The following is a 19,425-nucleotide window of genomic DNA, read 5'->3' as shown; positions in this document are numbered from 1 at the left end:
GGTACTTCATCTTTATTTTCGCATGGGTAGGTAATGTAAGAGCAGGAACTATTTTTGTAGTTTTTTCCTTTCTTTAGAAGAATGCCTACCATGTAAATGTTTTTTTGATCCATTAATTCAGGTCTTGATCATCCATCCATAAGCTGTCAAAGCTACAAAAGAGAGCCTCAAAGACCAACTAGAGAAATAAGAAAAAATTTGAGCCTTTTCTTGACCACAGCCATTTTATCCCTTATTGTGATACTGGTAATCCCAACTTCAGATTTCATGATTTATTGTTAGAAACGGCCAAAATGGAAGCTCTGAATCTGATTTCCCTTGATATTTTCCCTGAATCTGATTGTGTTTACAGACTAGGTGATTGAAATAGGCAGTTCATTCCCATTAGCTCATGTAGTGGGACATGACCTAAAGAAGATAAATATGATAGCTGACATTTATGAATATATATTTGAGTATGACAGTAACAGGATTTTACCTTATTCAAAAAGAATAAGTAGGTATGCCAAGGTAACATTGTATATGAGTAAATTAACTCATTTGTGTAAAAATCTACAAACCTAAGGGCATATATTTATGGGGTATAATATTTGAATGAAAACCAAAGAAGTGAAAACAGAAGTCATGTCATGATGAGAATATACCATCCACACCCAAGGCATCTGGAGATCACCTTAGAAGGCTGTCATAAAAGCAAGACAGAGTAATGATGGAGGACTTCAACTATCTGCTTTTTTGTCTCTCTTAAAAGCAAACCAGCCCTTCTGTTTGACATTTAGAATCTTAAGTCTGATCCAAGCCTCTTTTTCCATGCTTATTTTACATTACTTTCCTCTGTTTACTCTATATTCTAATCAAACTAGACTTATTTGAGAATGTACTATTGCCCACATATGACATTCCTTTATCCCATCTACTCCCCCTTCAAAGCTCAGCACATGTGCCACATCTACATGAGACTTTTCCTTATCTCCACCACCTCCAAACTTGGTAGTAGTAGTCTCTAGGTAACCAAGAATGACGATTGTCTTTGTGTGTTTTTGCACAAAGACACTTGTGCGTGAAGGAGATTTAAGTGGAAAAGCCGATGCACAGAGACAGCCCCACTCCCTCGGCGTTGGAAGCCTGGGTCCAGTGGCACGAAAAGTTGTTACACCTGGAGACTTCCTCAGCTGCATTGGATGGCCGAGTTGTCCTTTGTGCTCCAACACGCCCTAAGCACTCCACAGTGCTTTGCTGTGTTGCCATCTCAGCCATTGAACCTTCTTATTGGTTTCTTCCATCTGTTCAGCCGAAGAAGTCTTCACATGCTGGGTGAGCAAAGCCTTAGTTCACTAGGGGTCTACCTATCCTCACAAGGTTTAGCCGGCTTGTCGAAGCCTTTGCCTGGGATGTGGCCTCTGCCACATGCTAGCAGCTACTGGGAGCCACAAGTGAGAGCTGGGTGTTAGGTGAGGGTCAGAGGCTGGAGAGCTGCCCTAGAAGAGCACGACAAGCCCTCCATACCAGAGATTCTACTCCTCCCTGAGCACCCCATACACCCCACCAAACTTAGTAGTTTGTGTTAAACATACATAGAATGCATTTTTTAAGATATAAATTGATATATGTATAGTGTATATATGAATGCATAGGGGTATATGGATGAGTGTGTTTGTGTGGGGGGGTATGTTTTGTTTCCTCCCAATAGAATTCAGGGACTGTATTCCCCAGTGTCAAACACAATTCATTGCATATATTAGGCAATTAATAAATGTCTAAAGGCTGGATCAACCACTGATTTTATCTTTAAGTTCTTCTCTTGGATTCTCAGCCCATATTTTCAGCTGCTTGATATCTCAGATTCAGTGTTTGAAATGCAACTGTCCTACTCCACCCAATAAATCCCTCCCTTCCAAACTTCCTAATCTCTGTTGAAGATACCATACCATCCTCCCAGCTCCTAGGTTTGATACCTCACAGTCATCCCTAACCCTTTTCTTCATACTTCATAATCATGTGTTGGCTAATTCTTATCAATTCTACCTCTATATTATTATTGTTCTCTTCATGCACGTAGTCACCACCTTTGTTTCTTCGTGCTTTCATTGTCTCACACCTATATTGCTTTAATTGTCTCTTTGTTTCTAGTCTTTACCATATATATAGTCAGTCCTCTCTTATGTGGCTGCCAAAATGATTTTCCTAAGCCACAGATATGGCCATGTCACTGTCTTGCCTGAAAAACCTTTGGTGTCTCCCTATTGCCTTTGTACAGGCATATATAGGAGCTTAGAGAATATACTCCTCAGCTTAGCAGTTAAGACACCTTTCTGGCTTTATTTCATACTATTTCCTGTCACAAACTAGACATTTAGCCGTTTACCAAACTCAAAATTCCATCTTTTGCCTCTAAATTTATGCAGGTTGTTTCCCATATCCAGATTTAACTCTTCCTTTATCTCGTAATCTTTGTCTTCAAGGTTCAATTTAGGTGTCATTTTCTCCATTAAATCTTTAGTACTTTAATTATTACTGTTATGTCCCTCAAATTTCTTTATATTTATTTGTATACAAAAGAATCCTAGGCAAAAGTGACTATACTATCTCAGAATTCTCTAGAAATTAATAAGGGAATACAACCTAGAGGCTGATGGCTGCTGTCCCAAAGTCTAGGGTACATTATGAGAGCTGGTGCATAAAAAGAGTATTTTTGAAGCCATACTTGCATCTTTATATATGATTGTTTCATCAATTGAGAAGCTTGCCATAGACTATATAAAAAGTTGTCAATTGTCAAACCTGGCCCACATGATGTTTCCTTTATTGAATCAAATTAAGCCACAGACAGTCTCTTATTCTTGGTTATTCCTTTTAGTCATTTTCTTTAAATTTTAGCTTTATGATCATGTTCCCTCTAGAAGCCAAAGATTTTTCCTTCCTAGAAACTGCCTGACCAGTCATGAGAATAATATTATTAGAGAGCATCATTTATAGATGGAACTATGATAGAGGTTGATTGTTTCTGAACTTGAAACTTTTGTCCTTCAATTACTTATAATTGATTTTGCTCTGATCCATGGACTATTTCTGTAGCAGGAATGAAGGAAAACAAGCAGTATGAATGCCACGTGCACTTATGGAAGCAGGGAGACCAGAGGCTAGCCCAAGTAAGAGATGATAAAGTTCTAACCTAGGATGGTTGTCATATGAGTAGAGGGAAGGAGACAGAAGTGAGGGCTGTTGTGGAAGGGAATAAGCACTTAGATAGCACCTACTACAGGTGCCATAGACTAGGCACTGACCTAAAAGCATTAAAAATATCTTATTTAATTCTCTCATAGAAACTGTTATCACTATTTTGCACAAACTGGAGCAGAAGACAAGTGGTCTATCCAAGATCACAACGCTAGAATAAATGTCTGTATGTCTGGATTTTAACTCAGGTCTTCCTGATCCAGGTCTAGCAATTTTTTTTTCCCACTGTACCATTTAGTTGTCTCAAGGTCATTTAAATGTGAGTTAAGAGATGTAACTTCAGATTTTCAATGTAATTTAAGAAAAAACTTCCTAATAATTTCCAAAAAGGGAATAGGCTGCCTTTGTAAACAGAGGTTCAGAGCTCTTTTTGCATGGACTGTTGCATAGGGGATATTTTTTCAAGTAAAGATTATACTATATGCCCCCTAAGTCACCTTCTAGTGGAGACTCTGTTTAAAAAGATCTAGAGGAATAAATAGCTCTGGTATATGTAAGGAATGATATAGCTCACAATATGAAATGGTGTGTATTGTTGATGAACTGTAACATTGGAAGAAATAACCCACACAGGTGATTTTGCATATCCACTCAAGATATTTGCAAGGCTTTTTTAAAGACAGAAAATTGCTTTTATCTGCTATATAACAAATATACTTTTTTATACTCATACTTTTTTTTGATAAATTTAATTTTCATTAGTTCAGTGAAAGTTCTAATATTATATCTCCTTTTCTGCTTGTTCCATTATAAGAGTAGTTTTACGTGTCTATACTTCAGTGTAACATTAATAATATTCTTGGACTGAATTTCTCCTATCCACCTTTACTTTTATCTGCCTTTTTATTGTTTTCTTCATAAGTCATTAAAGTTTTTTTAAATATGAACTTAATAACAGCAAATATGAAGGGTGAAACAAAATGAGAGATAAAAGATAGTTTCCAAATAAAACTTGAACTATTTAAATGTGTTAATAAAGAGAAAATTAGAACCTTAAAAAAAGAAAACTTATTCTATGCCCTTTTTTCTCTTTTTTTTTTTCATTTTAATAGTGTTGTTCTATTTTTATATATTTCTTGTTCTAATTGTTTTCCTTACTTTGCATCACATTATATGTTTCTGTATTTTTTGTATAAGTACATACATTGGTATACCACAATTCATTAGATGTCTCACAATTCTCGGTCATGAAGATTTAATCCAGTTTTTCATTATTATAAAGAAATAAGCAAGTACAGATGTTTTTCCATAGATCAGTCTTTCATTAAATCATTGTGCCAAAAGATATGATTAATTTTGAAACTCTTATATTTCTGAGCTGCTCAAAAAAAGTAATTAATTTACAATTTTACCAACTATTTTTGTCCATTTCCTGCCACTTAAATGTTTTTTATCATGGGGGTGGTTGCAAATTTTATAGACTTATGGCTATCTCAGATTTTTCTTTAACTAGTAATTCTTTGAATTTTAGAGAGTTAAAATAATTTTCAAGTAATCTTTGAACATCATCTGATATCCATGGACATTTTCCCACTGGGATGTATAAATTTATGTTTCTTTCTTTTTTAAACCCTTACCTTCTGCAATGTTGACTCCAAGGCAGAAGAGTGGTAAGGGCTAGGCAATGGGGGTTAAGTGACTTGCCCAGGGTCACACAGCTGGGAAGTGTCTGAGGTCAGAGTTGAACCTAGGACCTCCCATCTCTAGGCCTGGCTCTCAATCCACTGGGTCACCCAGCTGCCCCCTTATGTGTTTCTAATAGAGTCTATTGTCAAATTTTTATCAACTTTTATTTGCCACAAAGGTTTTTTTTCCTAATATATTTTCTTTTTATTTTGGTTTCCATAGTTTTTATACTGGAAAAAAAGTTTCTGTATAATCAAATCCACAGTTTTTGTGGCTTGTCGCAGATAATGGGCCAGCCTTGGAGACAAGAAGACCTAAGTTCAAGTCCTGCCTCTGATACTGACTAGATATGAGATGAGGAAAACATGACAGTCCCTTAACCTCTAGTACCTAAGACACAAACACTTTTTTCTAAGTTGTAGAATTGTTGCCCATCTGAAGATGTGTATCAGCTGCTTAGAGAATTTTCACACCACACAAATAAATCATGTCTGGACCAAGAAAAGTAAATAAAATATTTGTCTTCCAGTAATTGTTTGTTTAATTAAAAATGCTCTGCACAACTGAAAAATATATTACTTTTTCTTTGATTTTAAAAATATATGTTATGCTTATAAAATTTATTTTTATTCTGCTGTTAGGTAAGATGATAAACTCATTTTAAGAGTTGGAGAACATTGCTATGTAGTTTCTCCAATAATTTTATTGAATAATCATTTCTTTCCCCAACTTTTTACTCTTGGGTATGCCAAACACTAATTTCTTGTGTACATTTCTATTTCTGGATCCTCTATTGTGTTCTTTTCATAATTATTACTTTTTAGGATATTCTGAAATCTATTTCCCTTATCAGCTTTTCTTCCCTAGTTCTTGCTTTCTGTGGTTGATTTTTTTTCCTACATAAACTGTCTTTTCATTAGTGAAACATCTTAAATATCCATTATATGGTAGGAGAGAAGAAGGCAGTCCAGACTAATAATGGTGAACCAATAGCACAGGTGCCAAAGATGGAATTCAGAAAACTTTGTGTGGCACGCAGCCGTCATCCCACATCCTACCTTCTAGGAGTTCATTACTAGAAAGTCAGAGGGACTCGGGTGAAGCTGCTCCCCTTCCCCTCTAAACTGTGCTTGATGACATGTTTTCCCATCCCCTACCCCTCTGCCCAGCAGCCCAATGGAAGTGCACAAGGAGTAAGGTGGGTGACTCACAGGCTGCAGAACTGGAGGGGAGCAGAGCCCTCAGGCCACTCCCCTCCCCCTCTCCATAATTGCTGGGGACATTCCTCATTTCACCTTCCCTTCTACCTAATAGCCCAATTGGGAACAATTCCTCCTTTCTCTGTATAGGGCAGGGGGGGGTAGGGGAATACTTTGCATGTGGTGGGAGGGAGAGGCACAGCACACATTCTGGGGGTTGGGATCAGGGCAGGGCCCAGCACTGTCTTTAAAAGGTTTGCCATCACTGGTCTAGACCAACTCTATCCTTTTATGAGTATTCAGAGTCATTTTATTTTTGTTTGTCTTTCCAGAGTTAGATTAAAGAGATAATTTGGAAAATAAAGTCATCACCACAGTTCAAACAAATAAGTGTTTTCTTTTTTTTCTTTTAACAGATCAACTTTTTTGAATTCTACAAATTATGGAAGAAGTTCAGAAAACATCTGAAAGAATTCTTTTAGAACCCTATAGGTACTTACTTCAATTACCAGGTAATTATTCTGTTACAACACACAGTAAAGCTTTCTTCTGAATTTCCTTGTGTTCTCCTTTGTACATTTTAAAAATGCTTCAGTGGTCTCTTTTTTTTACCTCATTATAGTAGCCTCATTCCTTTTAACTCTTTACTTTCCTCTTTTCCCCAACTAGAAACCAGGGAAAAGAGAGGGAGAAGAAAAACCCTTGTAAAATAAGTAAATTGAGTCAAGTGAAACAAATCCACAGAGTGCTCACGTACAAAAATCTATCTTTTTTGTCCTTTTTACATCATCTCCTTGTCAGGAGTTGAGTAACATGCTTCATCATTGATCTTCTGAAGATATGGTTGGTCATTGCATTGATTAGAGTTCTTAAAGTTTTCAAAAATGTTTTTCTTGACAGCGTTGCTATCTTTGTATAAATTGTTTTTGGTTCTGCTCATTTCACTCTGCATCAGTTCATGCTATCCAAGATTCTTTGAAATAGTCAATTTTAATGGCTCAGAAATGTTATACTACATTTACATACCACAGTTTGTTCAGTCTTTCCCTTCATCCTTCTTCGCAAAAAAAACAAAAAAACTATACCTTGTTAGAGAAAGATTGTTGGAAAGTTATTTGACTTTAAAGTTATATATACTTAATAATTTTTTTAACCAATTTGGGTTTACAAAATTGTGTTTTGAAAGAACCCCCAATGGGCAGCTGGGTGGCTCAGGGGATTGAGAGCCAGGCCTAGAGATGTGAGGTCCTGAGTTCAGATATGGCCTCAGACACTTCCTAGCTATGTGACTCTGGGCAAGTCACTTAAACCTCATTGCTTAGCTCTTAACATCTTCTGTCTTAGAACCAGTGCACAGTATTGTTGGTTCTAAGATGGAAGGTAAGAGTTTTTTTATCAAAAGAAAGAAGAAAAAAGAAAGAATGCCCACACAGTTCTAGAGAAAGATGAAGAGAACATCAGCAAATAGTGAAATAAATAATAGTGTTAATTTTAAAAGTAGGTAAGGATAATAATAAAAAATAATTTTTTACATCATTGAATACAAAAAAGGCTTCTGATGAAATACAACATTCATAATTTTAAAAGCACTAAAAAGAATAGGTATAAAGTGATTAATTTTCCCTCCTCAACACAGAAAAACAGAAACTAGCCAATATTTTGGAATTAATTTATCTAGAACACTCAAGACATATATAAGGATGATTCTAATGACAAACAGTAGAGGAAAACATAAATAACCAAAGAGTTAGGTCTCCTTCAAACATGCCATAAGTCTGTCTAAAAACTGAATATTTGATTAGGTCTCTGATACCTTCTTAATATCACCTGTGTTAAAATCCATTTTTGTCCCACATCTTACTTCACCATACATCACATACCCTGTATTACAAATCTCTAAATTATTCAAGCTTTTTTCTACTTTGGTTTCCTTATTACCACATTGATGCCTTAGTTCTAGTATAAGCCCTGAAGACCAGAGAGTTCACACTAATAGTGTCTAAACTAGAACTGCTACTGAGGTCTTCCTACTCCTATACCACATTGACGTCCTTTTTTCTGCCTTATAAGTTTGGGTATTCTCAAAAGTCTATCCTTGGCCCTTTCCTCTGTACTATAACTAGCTGGAGGAGTCATTTAAACTTTAGCCTTCAGTTTTTTATCTTAGAAAATGAAGTAGTTTAATTAGAGGATATAATCATCTAAATCTATTCCCATGGTTTCCATTATCAACCTATGCATAACTAAAGGAAAAAATTCATTTCTTAAACTTTTTCCAAAACAAAGATTGAAAGATGCAAAGTGTCTGCAGAACATTACTGATCTCAACATTCCCATTTCCTAAACATTTCCATCTCTACATAATTGAAAGAGGTGAGAAATAGTTTAGTGATTTGAGATTTCCAGAATGATTTTAAACTCAGCAGTTTAGTATTAGGGTTATTTTGTATAGAGTAATATCCTCTGGTATCTAGTATCCTAGAGCCAATACACAGCCATTAGCGGAAATGCTAATAAAACAGGAATGGAGAATGAAAAAAAAAAAGGAAGGGCAGATTAGGAAGTAAGGACTTACTGAAAAGGATATTCTCCGTGAGATAGTTCTTTAAGTTGAAAAGTGTGGGAAATAGTAATCTGGAGGAAGAGATCATAAAAAAGACCATGATACTAATGAAATGCTATATAATCAAAAGAGGAATATCCCAGCTAAGATGGAGGGGGATAAAAACAAGAGCATATATTAGAAAAATTAAAGCTTCAAGACTTGTGGGAGGGGGCAGCTGGGTGGCTCAGGGCCAGGGATGGGAGGTTCTGGGTTCAAATATGACCTCTGACATTTCCTAGCTGTGTGACCCTAGGCAAGTCACTAGACCCCCACTGCCTAGCCCTTACCACTCTTCTGCCTTAGAGCCAATACACAGTATTGATTCTAAGATGGAAGGTAAGGGTTAAAAAAAAAGTGGAAGTTTCTAAATGACTTCAGCAGGGAGGACTTGTACATTCTCAAATCCCTAAGTAAAGGAAAGAATGGCAGTTTAGTAAAACACTGAATTTTTTTAAAAGTAGACCCAATTTCTCAGAAAGGGAGTAATGAAGTTACTTTAAGACTAAAGAAAAAGTGGTCAAATTTGGACTATGGAGAACCATTATCAGGAGTTTACATGTCATTCTCAGCAATGGGTAGCCACTTGAGGCTTTTGAGTAGAACATGTAGTAAAGATGGCACAGTTAGGAGATTTTTCAGACAACAGTATGAAAGATGAAATCGAAAGGGGAAAGTCTAGAAACGTGAAGTCTAATAACAATAGTTTATATTATACTTAATTTTTATAGTAATTTATATAGTGCTTAAAGTGCTTTGCAGAATCCTTTTATATAACCTTTTACAGCATATTAGGCTAGAAAAGCTAAGGGCCTGAAATAGTGTGTTTGTAGCAAAATAGAAAGAAAAGAAAGAATGAGAGAAGCATTACAGAAATCAAATTTGTGAAATACATACAGCAGAACTTCTTTCAGAGTTGGACCTTAGAATATTTAAGAACTCTTGAAGAGCCATAAGTAGTTTTTATTCCTAAACAATTTAAACAATTTTTCTGTTGCCTTTTTTTGTTTCTTACTTTATTATCTACTTTCATTAAGATCTTAGAGTTAAAACAGGATTTTGCTATGAAAGTAGTAGAGGAGAGATAAAAACAAAGGCTTAGTTAGAACATTATAATAAATACTGATTTCTGATAAAATTTGCTCTATGAAAGATTAGATACCAATAAAATTTGAAAGTTAGAAGTGGAACATAAACAGAAGGGAAAATTAAAAGTTGGATATAATGTTGGGGAAATTAGAACTACAGAACTCATAGAGTCTTTTAAATGGGACTGATAAAGAATATACATATTTCTCTATAATATATTGAACTTTTATAAAAATTGATCATGTAGTAGGGCATATATTCGTAATATTGCAAATAAATGTACAGAGGCAGAAAAATAGTAAATATATCTTTTAGAAACCATAATATAATAAAAATAATTATCAATTCATCAAGCACAAACAAAATAAGCAGTACCAAAGGGAGATTTAACAGTGAAATACTAAATAAGTGGCTCAGAGAATAATTTTAAAAAATTATGTAAAGGGAATCACATAAACAAAAATTATCCAAATGAAACAACTTATCAAGATTTATGGAATCAGCTAAAGTGGACCTCAATGGAAAAATTATGTTTCTAAAAATATTCATAAGAAAATAGAAGAAAGAATTAATAAACAGAATTGTGTTTTCAAAACTTAACAATCCAAATAAAACCTTAAAATAAGCATAAAAGAGGAGATATTGAAAGTTTGAAGAGAAAGAGATAAATTGGAAACCCAGTTGGCCAATGTCCCTAATGGGTATTAGTTCAAAAAATTGAAATAAAGTCCTGTCAAACATACTACAACAATTCATGTAAGAAATCATTCATTATGGCCAAGTTTGATTTCTACCAGGAATGGTTTGACTTGGGGAAACAATATATAATTAATAATATTAAAAGTAAAAATATTTAAAACCACATGATTATCTTAAGAAGTAGAAAGCAATCTTTAACCAAGATTGGCAAAGGAAGATTTTTTTTTTAATGTGAAAAGTACCTTTCTCAAAACCAAAAGCAGGTATCATATACAATGAAATATCCTTCATTAGATCCTTTCACAATAACTATAGAAGTAAAGCAAAGATACCTATTTCCCACACACACACAATTATTTGATATAGTTCTGGAAATGCTAACAGTAATTAAGGAGAAAGACATTAAAGATGTGAAGACTGACAAAGAGGAGATAAAATTTTCCCTATTTGCTGATTGGCATGTTGATTTACTTAGAAAATTCTACAAAATCAGCATAGATATTAATTGAGACAATAGCTTTAGTTAAGTCACAGACCACAAAAATCAGCAGCACTTTAGTATCATAGCAAAATCTAAGCAGTAGTAGCAATAAAGAAATCCCAATCCAAATAACTACAAAATGTGTAGAATTTTTGAAGACCAATCTCCAAAGGTAGTCAGTCATTGATAAGAAAGTACTCATATAGTATCACCTCACACCTAGCAGATTGGCTAACATAACAGCAAAGGAAAGTAATGAATGCTGGAGGGGATGTGGCAAAGTAGGGACATTAATTCATTGCTGGTGGAGTTGTGAACTGATCCAACCATTCTGGAGGGCAATTTGGAACTATGCCCAAAGGGCGACAAAAGAATATCTACCCTTTGATCCAGCCATAGCACTGCTGGGTCTGTACCCCAAAGAGATAATGGACAAAAAGACTTGTACAAAAATATTCATAGCTGCTCTCTTTGTGGTGACCAAAAACTGGAAAACGAGGGGATGCCCATCAATTGGGGAATGGCTGAGCAAATTGTGGTATATGTTGGTGATGGAATACTATTGTGCTCAAAGGAATAATAAAGTGGAGGAGTTCCATGGAGACTGGAACAACCTCCAGGAAGTGATGCAGAGCGAGAGGAGCAGAACCAGGAGAACATTGTACACAGAGACTAATACACTGTGGTATAATCGAACGTAATGGACTTCTCCATTAGTGGCGGTGTAATGTCCCTGAACAACCTGCAGGGATCTAGGAGAAAAAAACACTATTCATAAGCAAAGGATAAACTATGGGAGTGGAAACACCGAGGAAAAGCAACTGCCTGAATACAGCGGTTGAGGGGACATGACAGAGGAGAGACTCTAAATGAACACTCTAATGCAAATATTATCAACAAAGCAATGGGTTCAAATCAAGAAAACATGTAATGCCCAGTGGATTTACGCGTCGGCTATGGGGGGTGGGGGGGAGGAAAAGAAAATGATCTATGTCTTTAACGAATAATGCTTGGAAATGATCAAATAAAATATATTAAAAAAAAAAAAGAAGGTCCTCATATACACCAAAATATTTATAGTAGCACTTTTTTGTGGTAGAAAAAAATTATATACAAAGTACTTTTCCATCAACTGGAGAATGGCTAAATAAATTATGATATGTGAATGGAATGGAATAGTACTGTACTATAAAAAATGATGAATGCAATGAATAGAGAAGCATGAAGATATCTCAGTAACCTGATGGGTGCATGGTAAAATAAACAGAGCTAAAAATTTAAAAACCAAGGGGCGGCTAAGTGGCTCAGTTGATTGACTCTCAGTCTGAGAGTCAGACCTAGAGACAGGTAATCCTAGATTCAAATCTGACCTCAGACACTTCCTTGCTGTATGACCCTGTGCAAGTCACTTAACCCCCATTATCTAGCCCTCACCACTCTTCTGCCTTGGAACCAATACATAGTATTGATTCTAAGATGGAAGCTAAAGGTTTTGAAGGAGGAAAATGCCTTCCCCTTCCAGAGAGAAAACTGATGGATTCTGAATATAAAATTAAGTATAATTTTTTCACTTTATTTTTTTTCTTGTTTTTGTTTTTGCAACATGGTTAATATAGAAATATGTTTCCCATATATAATTTATATTATATGGCTTGTCTTCTCAATGAATAAGAGAGAGAATTTAGAACTAAGAAAATAAATAATAAATTAAATAATAATGAATTTGAAAATTCATTAAAAATTCGTTGAAAATTATGAAAATAATAATGAATCTATCACAACCAAGAAAAACATAAGAGAAAGACATAGAGACCGTAAGGCCTCAAAGTGAAGGTTTTTTCATGTGGGCAAATCAGTAGGAAGGGTAGAGGTAGAGAAATCCACATCCAGAGAGTTAATCTAGATTTAAGTGAAATAAAACATGAATGATTTTAGACTTAAACTTTGCTGAAGTTTATTAAAACTTAATGACCTAACTGCCATTAATTAGCAATATTGCTTTGCCCAAATCACCATCTCATTTCCTCATCTTTAAAATTTAGGATGGGGATGAATTATATTGTGATGTCTGGAACTTTTTCTAACTAAAATTCTTACAAGACAGAGGAGAAGTGGGGTTAAAACTGGATCTTAGGCTTCCATAAAAGCATTTGAGACATCTTTCCTAGAAGTCGGAATAAGACAGATGACTTCATTTGGCCTGGACTGAATAACTTTGGGAAACATATATGGATTTTCAGTAGCTAAAATGCTGATGGCTAAAAAAAGGTTATTTTAATTGCAGGTAAACAAGTGAGAACCAAACTTTCACAGGCATTCAATCACTGGCTGAAAGTTCCTGAAGATAAGACACAGGTATTTATGCAATTCCCAATATTTTAATAATTTTTCTCAAACTATTAGAGTATAATTATTAGAAAGATCTTATTAAGCCTCCAATGCTATGTCTTTCTAAGCTTCTAGAGTTTCCTCTGACACAGTGCTTAATAGATTCAAGAGGTCCAGAGATTTTGTTTTAATAGCACCATTATTCAAGGCCTTAGGCCAACTGAAATTGAGAAATCATCTATAGAGTATAATGGTCAATAGGAGGATTTTGTGAAGTCAGTTACCTCTGCCTTGGTCTGTTTTACAGATTGGATCCTGCATTATAATGTTATGGAAAGATCATCAGACAACAGTAGTTGATTAATCCCTGACTAATCTCATTACCTTAGACAGATCAATCCTTCTATAAAGATTAAATGTAATAAAGGGTGTGAAGCACTATGCAAACATGAGATTATGAGCATTAAAGAATTTTAGGAGATACTTCTAAGACATTATAGTAATGAGAATTTTTATACAGGTTGTAAATTTAAATTCACTTCAATTTAATGAACATTTTTTTGCACTTTTACAATCTAGTGAGCTTTTATTCAGCATCTACTATGTACAAAGCCCTGTGCTAGGGCCTGGGGGGCACAAAAATATAAAGAGTAATAGTCCTGTCTACAAAGAACTTAAACTTTGCTGAGAAAATACCATAGATTAATACCTAAGTACTATAGGAATATCTGTATAGACATTATTTTGGTGGGGAGGAAATGGTAACAACTATAGGACAGGTTTTTCATAAGAGACCACATGTCATATTGAACCTTAAAGGAAGCAAGGGGTCTTAAGAAGCAAAGGTGATGAAGGAATCCTTTCCACATTTCAGGGACTATTTATTTACAAGGACCCAAAGCTGGGAGATGAAGTGCGAAGTTTGGAGTAGAGCCAGTGAGATGTCCTGACATAGTGAGAGAAGTCCTGACATAGTGAGAGAAGAAGGAGTAAAGTGAAATAAACCTGGAAACAGAGACTAGAGAAAGATTGTGAAGGACTTTAATACTTGGTATATATAAAGCATTGTACTAGGTGCTGAGTAAAGAAAAACAAAAGCATTAATATTTTTAGAATCTGAATTAAGAAGTAGCTCAAATGACATGTAGTTCAACTTGGACCTGAATTACAATTCCTTCTATAATTATATTGCAAAAAAAAAAAATCATTCAGGCATTGTTTTAAGGCTTCCAGTGAAAAAGAAACTTGCTACCTCTTGAAGCATATTTTGGACATTCTAATTGTTAGTAAGTTGAACATTATTTCTACCTGAAATCTTGTCTTTCTTCAACTTCCATCTGTTGCTTCTAGTTCTGCTCTTTACAGCCAAGCAAAATCCCTCTTATAAGTCAACCCTTTAGATAATTAAAGAGAATTATCATGACGCCCTTAGTCTTCTCTCCTCTAGGTTAAATATTCCCAGTTCCTTCATCTGATTCATCTGTCTTCTTGGATTCTCTTCATTTTACATACTAAATGGCTACTTCACACATTCCAGTGTGACCTGCTTACCATGCAGGATCAGGAGCTGAACACAATTTTCTAGATGTGGTCTGATGAAAGCAGATTATCAATTCCCTCATTATAGAAATTATCCTAGAAATGCCCTCTCAGTATAGCATGGATTTTTCTGACAGCCACATCACACTGTTGATTCACATCAAGCTTTTAGACCACAGAAGCATCCCCATCTTTTCCAGAAGAATAGTTGTGGAGCCGATGCCATTTCCAAAAGCAAAGGGGAGAAAACACTCCATTTGATACTTCTGTCAATGCTCTTAATATAGGATTATGTCTCTTTCTTTTATTTTTTCTTCTGTTACTCTTACTACTTTAGCTCATGCTCTTGCTTCTATCTTCCTTCTATATATGATTTTCAAGTCTGAATTAGTGAATATGAATCCCCTTTAGTTACTGCATTCCTTTCATCCTTACCAGAAGTGTTTTTGTTTATAGTTTTGGAATTTTATTCTTGAGAATTTCTCATCCTTCCAGAACTAATTTGACCTATAGGATCTGTCTCTGAACCCTTTGAAAGTTTTGTTCCTAAATCTAGGTGCCATGGAACCTTGTTTGGTTTTCCCCTTCTTTTCTGTCTCAAATTCTATGATGGAGATTTCTATGTAGGTGTTTTGTAGTTTACTTCCATGACAATATGACTTATGTTTTTTTCTGTATTAGGTCCTAAATTCAAACTGTGTTCACCATATTCCCCTTTCCAGTCCTTAGAATTTTCTTACACATGTGTATCCTCTCCATAAAAAAAGGTCTCAGGCCACCCCTTTCATCCATTCTGTTTGGTCTCTTGACAGCATGGGGGTACCATGAATAGAAATAAAGTTAAGAGAGAGGAATTGGTTTGAGCAGTGAGCTTCTGGAGGATAAGGACTGTCTTTTGCCCCCTTTTTGTATTCTCAGAACTTAGTACAATGACTGCATGTAGTGGCACTTAATAAATGCTTACTCATTTACTAACAGTTTGGTTTGGAATATGTAGAATTCGAGGTATTATTCAGATGTCTATAAATGGAGATGCCATGTAGGCACTTAAAAATGAGGACCTGGACTTCAGGAAAAAGCTAGAAGTAGAGACAGTAGTCTTGACAGCCATATGTATAAAGGTGGTATCTGAAACTCTGTAAGTTGATAAGAATATTAAGGGAATGAGTCTAAAGACAGAAGGCAGAGCCTTGAGGGAAATGCAAGCCTTAAGTAGAAAGAGACAAGGAGCCAGTTAAGGGAGAAGAATGTTCATAAAAAGAGGACAAAGAAAAGCAGTATTCCGTTTGACAGAAGAAAAAGAAGAGAGCTTCAAGAAGCAGCAGCTAATTGGCAGTGTCAAATTTCAGAAAAGACCAGGATACTAGAAACTTAGGAGAAAATGTCAGAGTAGCCAGTTAGAGGTCATTGATGCCTTGAGAATAGTTTTAATAATATGAGAGAAGTAGAATCCAAATTGTGAAACAGGAAGGAGGTGCAAAGGAGAGACAAAAGAAGTGGTCTTCCTTTCTGAGAAGTTTGACAATGAAAGGGAGTAGAGCAAAGGGACAGTAGATTGTGAGTATAGAAGGGTCAAAGGGTTTTGAAATTTACAGACAAAATCTAAGCATGTTTATATGCAAAAGAAAAGGAGCTGGGGAGAGCGACTTAATGGAGTTGTATGTTAGAGGAGACAGGGGGAAACATGATCATGAATACAGGCTCCCTTGACCATCTGAAGAATCCACTCTCTTCCTCTGAGGAAAATAAAAAAGGATAGGGTGAAGACAAAGGGGAGAAGTATTCAGGGAATTCATACTACAGTCTTTGAGACAGAGAATGGGGATTTAAAGCCTGGATTTACAGCAAGGTAACTTATGGTACCTTAAGAATGTCCTCTTACTTTCTCTGATACTGTTTATTCATCTATAAAATGAGAAAATGGAACCATAACCTTTCAGCTCTAAACCTAGGCCTGTGTAATTCTAAAGAAGAAGTTGTGGTCATCTACTGACAGAGAATTGATAAGGATGGAAAGACTTGAAAGGGTGCTAAATAGAAAGTGATAGGAAATCAGAGTTAAATGCAACAATTCTAGACAGGTCCTGGCTGAATAACAGACCTAGCAGGATAACCTTGTTCACTAGCAGTCTGAAGAACAGAAAAATCTATTGGTGAATATTAACCATGTGTGAGTATTGGAACTTTAAGAAAACAAGAGATTCTAGAACTGAATCGATCAGATTTACTGAAGTGGCATACAGTGGTCAAGACTAGGTAGGAATGCACATGTAACTTTTTTAAATGGATGGCAGACTGAGAAAGCAAAAAAAGGTTGAGAAACCAGAGGTCAGTCAGGGTTAAGAGCAGTTTGAGTAGGAGTAGAAGAAATGAAGAAAATGGAGATTACATTCAAAGGAGACTATCAGGAATATAAGAAGAGCTAAGATGTTCCTTGAATGATGAGTTGGTGTGGTATCTAGTTTGGCTTTTAGGTTGCTAAATAAATTATCAAAATGCAGAAGTTAAAATTTAATGTAAATATCTTGGTGGGCTTCATACCTGAAAGATACATTCTTGATTCAGATCACCAGGCCTGCAAACAGGATGACCTAAATTCAAATCTAGCCTTAAATTTACTGGTTGAGTAACCATGGAGTAGTCACTTAACCTCTTTTCATCTGAATTTCCTTATCTGTAAAGTAGGAATAATAATGGCATCTACCTCTAGGGTTGTGTTGAGGATCAAATATAATTGAAAAGCACTTAGCACATTGCCTGGCACATAGTAAGCTTTATAAATGTTAGCTATTTTTTAATATACTTAAATATTTGTGAATTTAATGAATATATAATAATGCAAATGAATCTAAAATATCATTGAATATTATTTAGAAATATGAGTTTTAAAGAAACTTCTGTCTAGTTACAAATAGGCCTTATGAAGTCCTGGATGCATCTGTTGCACCGTACTTGAAATTTTCTATACTTTTAATCTGAGATGGTAAATAAAATGTGGAAATATAAATCTGGAGCATAACATTATGTAGTTGTTAACTCATTTGCAACTAAATTAAAATTTAGTTTATTCTTTCTTCTCTTTGAATAGATTATCATTGAAGTTACAGAGATGCTACATAATGCCAGTTTACTCATTGATGACATTGAAGACAACTCAAAACTACGCCGTGGCTTTCCTGTTGCCCACAGCATATATGGAATTCCATCTGTAATCAATTCTGCCAATTATGTGTATTTCCTTGGACTAGAGAAAGTTTTAACTCTCAATCACCCAGATGCAGTAAAGCTCTTTACCCGCCAACTTCTAGAACTTCATCAGGGACAAGGTTTAGATATTTACTGGAGGGATAACTACACATGTCCCACTGAAGAAGAGTATAAAGCTATGGTACTGCAGAAGACAGGTGGACTTTTTGGATTAGCAGTAGGTCTTATGCAGTTGTTCTCCAACTACAAAGAAGATTTAAAGCCACTCCTTGATACACTTGGTCTCTTTTTCCAAATTAGGGATGATTATGCTAATCTACACTCCAAAGAATACAGTGAGAACAAAAGTTTTTGTGAAGATCTAACTGAGGGCAAGTTTTCATTTCCTACTATTCATGCTATTTGGTCTAGACCTGAAAGCACTCAGGTTCAGAATATCTTGCGGCAGAGGACAGAAAACATAGATATTAAAAAATACTGTGTACATTATCTTGAGAACGTAGGTTCATTTGAATATACTCGTAATACACTTAGGGAGCTTGAAGCTGAAGCCTATAAACAAATTGAAGCACTTGGTGGAAATCCAGAGTTGGTAGCTCTAATTAAGTATTTAAGTAAGATGTTCAAAGAAGAAAATTGATAGTTTTAAAAGCATTATTAGTTTGGTGGCTTACTTTATTTTGCTTAGTTCACCTGTCACCAATTTAAAATGTCATCCAAGCTACTAGCTTTCAAAAATCATTGGATGAATAATGTTAGTCCCTGTTGGTCATAAGCACAGAGAGGCAATTACAAAACAAAGTTGTAGGTTTTTTCCCTCTTTATTGCCCACCGAGGCACAAAATTAAATGGGTCACAAATTGCCAGATTTGAATTAGTAATATTTGAAACAATTAAAAATCTCTGCCTTATGTAGCCAGGCTTATGAAAGAACTGAAGACTATTGCTGTGAATGTTTCATTCTTGTCAATAAAGAGGGATTCAGCCTCTCTGGATTGGATTTTTATCTTGCTATTTTCCACAATGCTGTAATAATTTTTAAAATACTTTGAATTTTCCATTGTAATGATGATCATAAAGAAATCTCCAATAAAAAAAAAATCATGGTTATTTGCTGCTACAGGATGGATATTGTACTTCATGTGTATATATGTTTGTTTATTTATATATATGTATATATGTATATCTGCCTTAAACTGATTTTGTCCCAAAAATATCTATAGAGTTGACTACGTAGGTAGAAATTGGTTTATAAAACAAAGGTTTTAGTAGATTTTATTCCCTACACAATAATAGGGTAGGATGGGAATAGTACTTCTTAAAATTCCGCTTGATCGCGTATCTTGCCTTGTTAATGGCTGCAATAATGATTTGTGGAATTTGGATTTTTGTAATTATCATTGTTGAATCAGCTTTAT

The 19,425-nt window shown here is 35.1% G+C and overlaps 1 protein-coding gene across 1 annotated transcript in view; it reads left to right on the top strand.

Annotated features, from left to right (window-relative positions):
- Positions 1-19,127, top strand: part of GGPS1 (geranylgeranyl diphosphate synthase 1) — a 32,991-nt gene extending 13,864 nt beyond the window's left edge. Inside the window, exons 2-4 of the mRNA XM_001368851.5 lie at positions 6,479-6,574; positions 13,218-13,288; positions 17,889-19,127. Of these exons, the coding sequence (XP_001368888.1) occupies positions 6,505-6,574; positions 13,218-13,288; positions 17,889-18,647 (900 nt within the window). The 5' untranslated portion in view covers positions 6,479-6,504 and the 3' untranslated portion in view covers positions 18,648-19,127. The remainder of the gene's footprint in view (positions 1-6,478; positions 6,575-13,217; positions 13,289-17,888) is intronic.
- The last annotated feature ends 298 nt before the right edge of the window (positions 19,128-19,425 follow it).

This window comes from Monodelphis domestica, chromosome 2, assembly GCF_027887165.1.
Source record: "Monodelphis domestica isolate mMonDom1 chromosome 2, mMonDom1.pri, whole genome shotgun sequence".
In the NCBI taxonomy this organism is placed as follows: domain Eukaryota; kingdom Metazoa; phylum Chordata; class Mammalia; order Didelphimorphia; family Didelphidae; genus Monodelphis; species Monodelphis domestica.
Note: the sequence above shows the minus strand (reverse complement) of the source record. Positions and strands in the feature narration are given on the sequence as shown.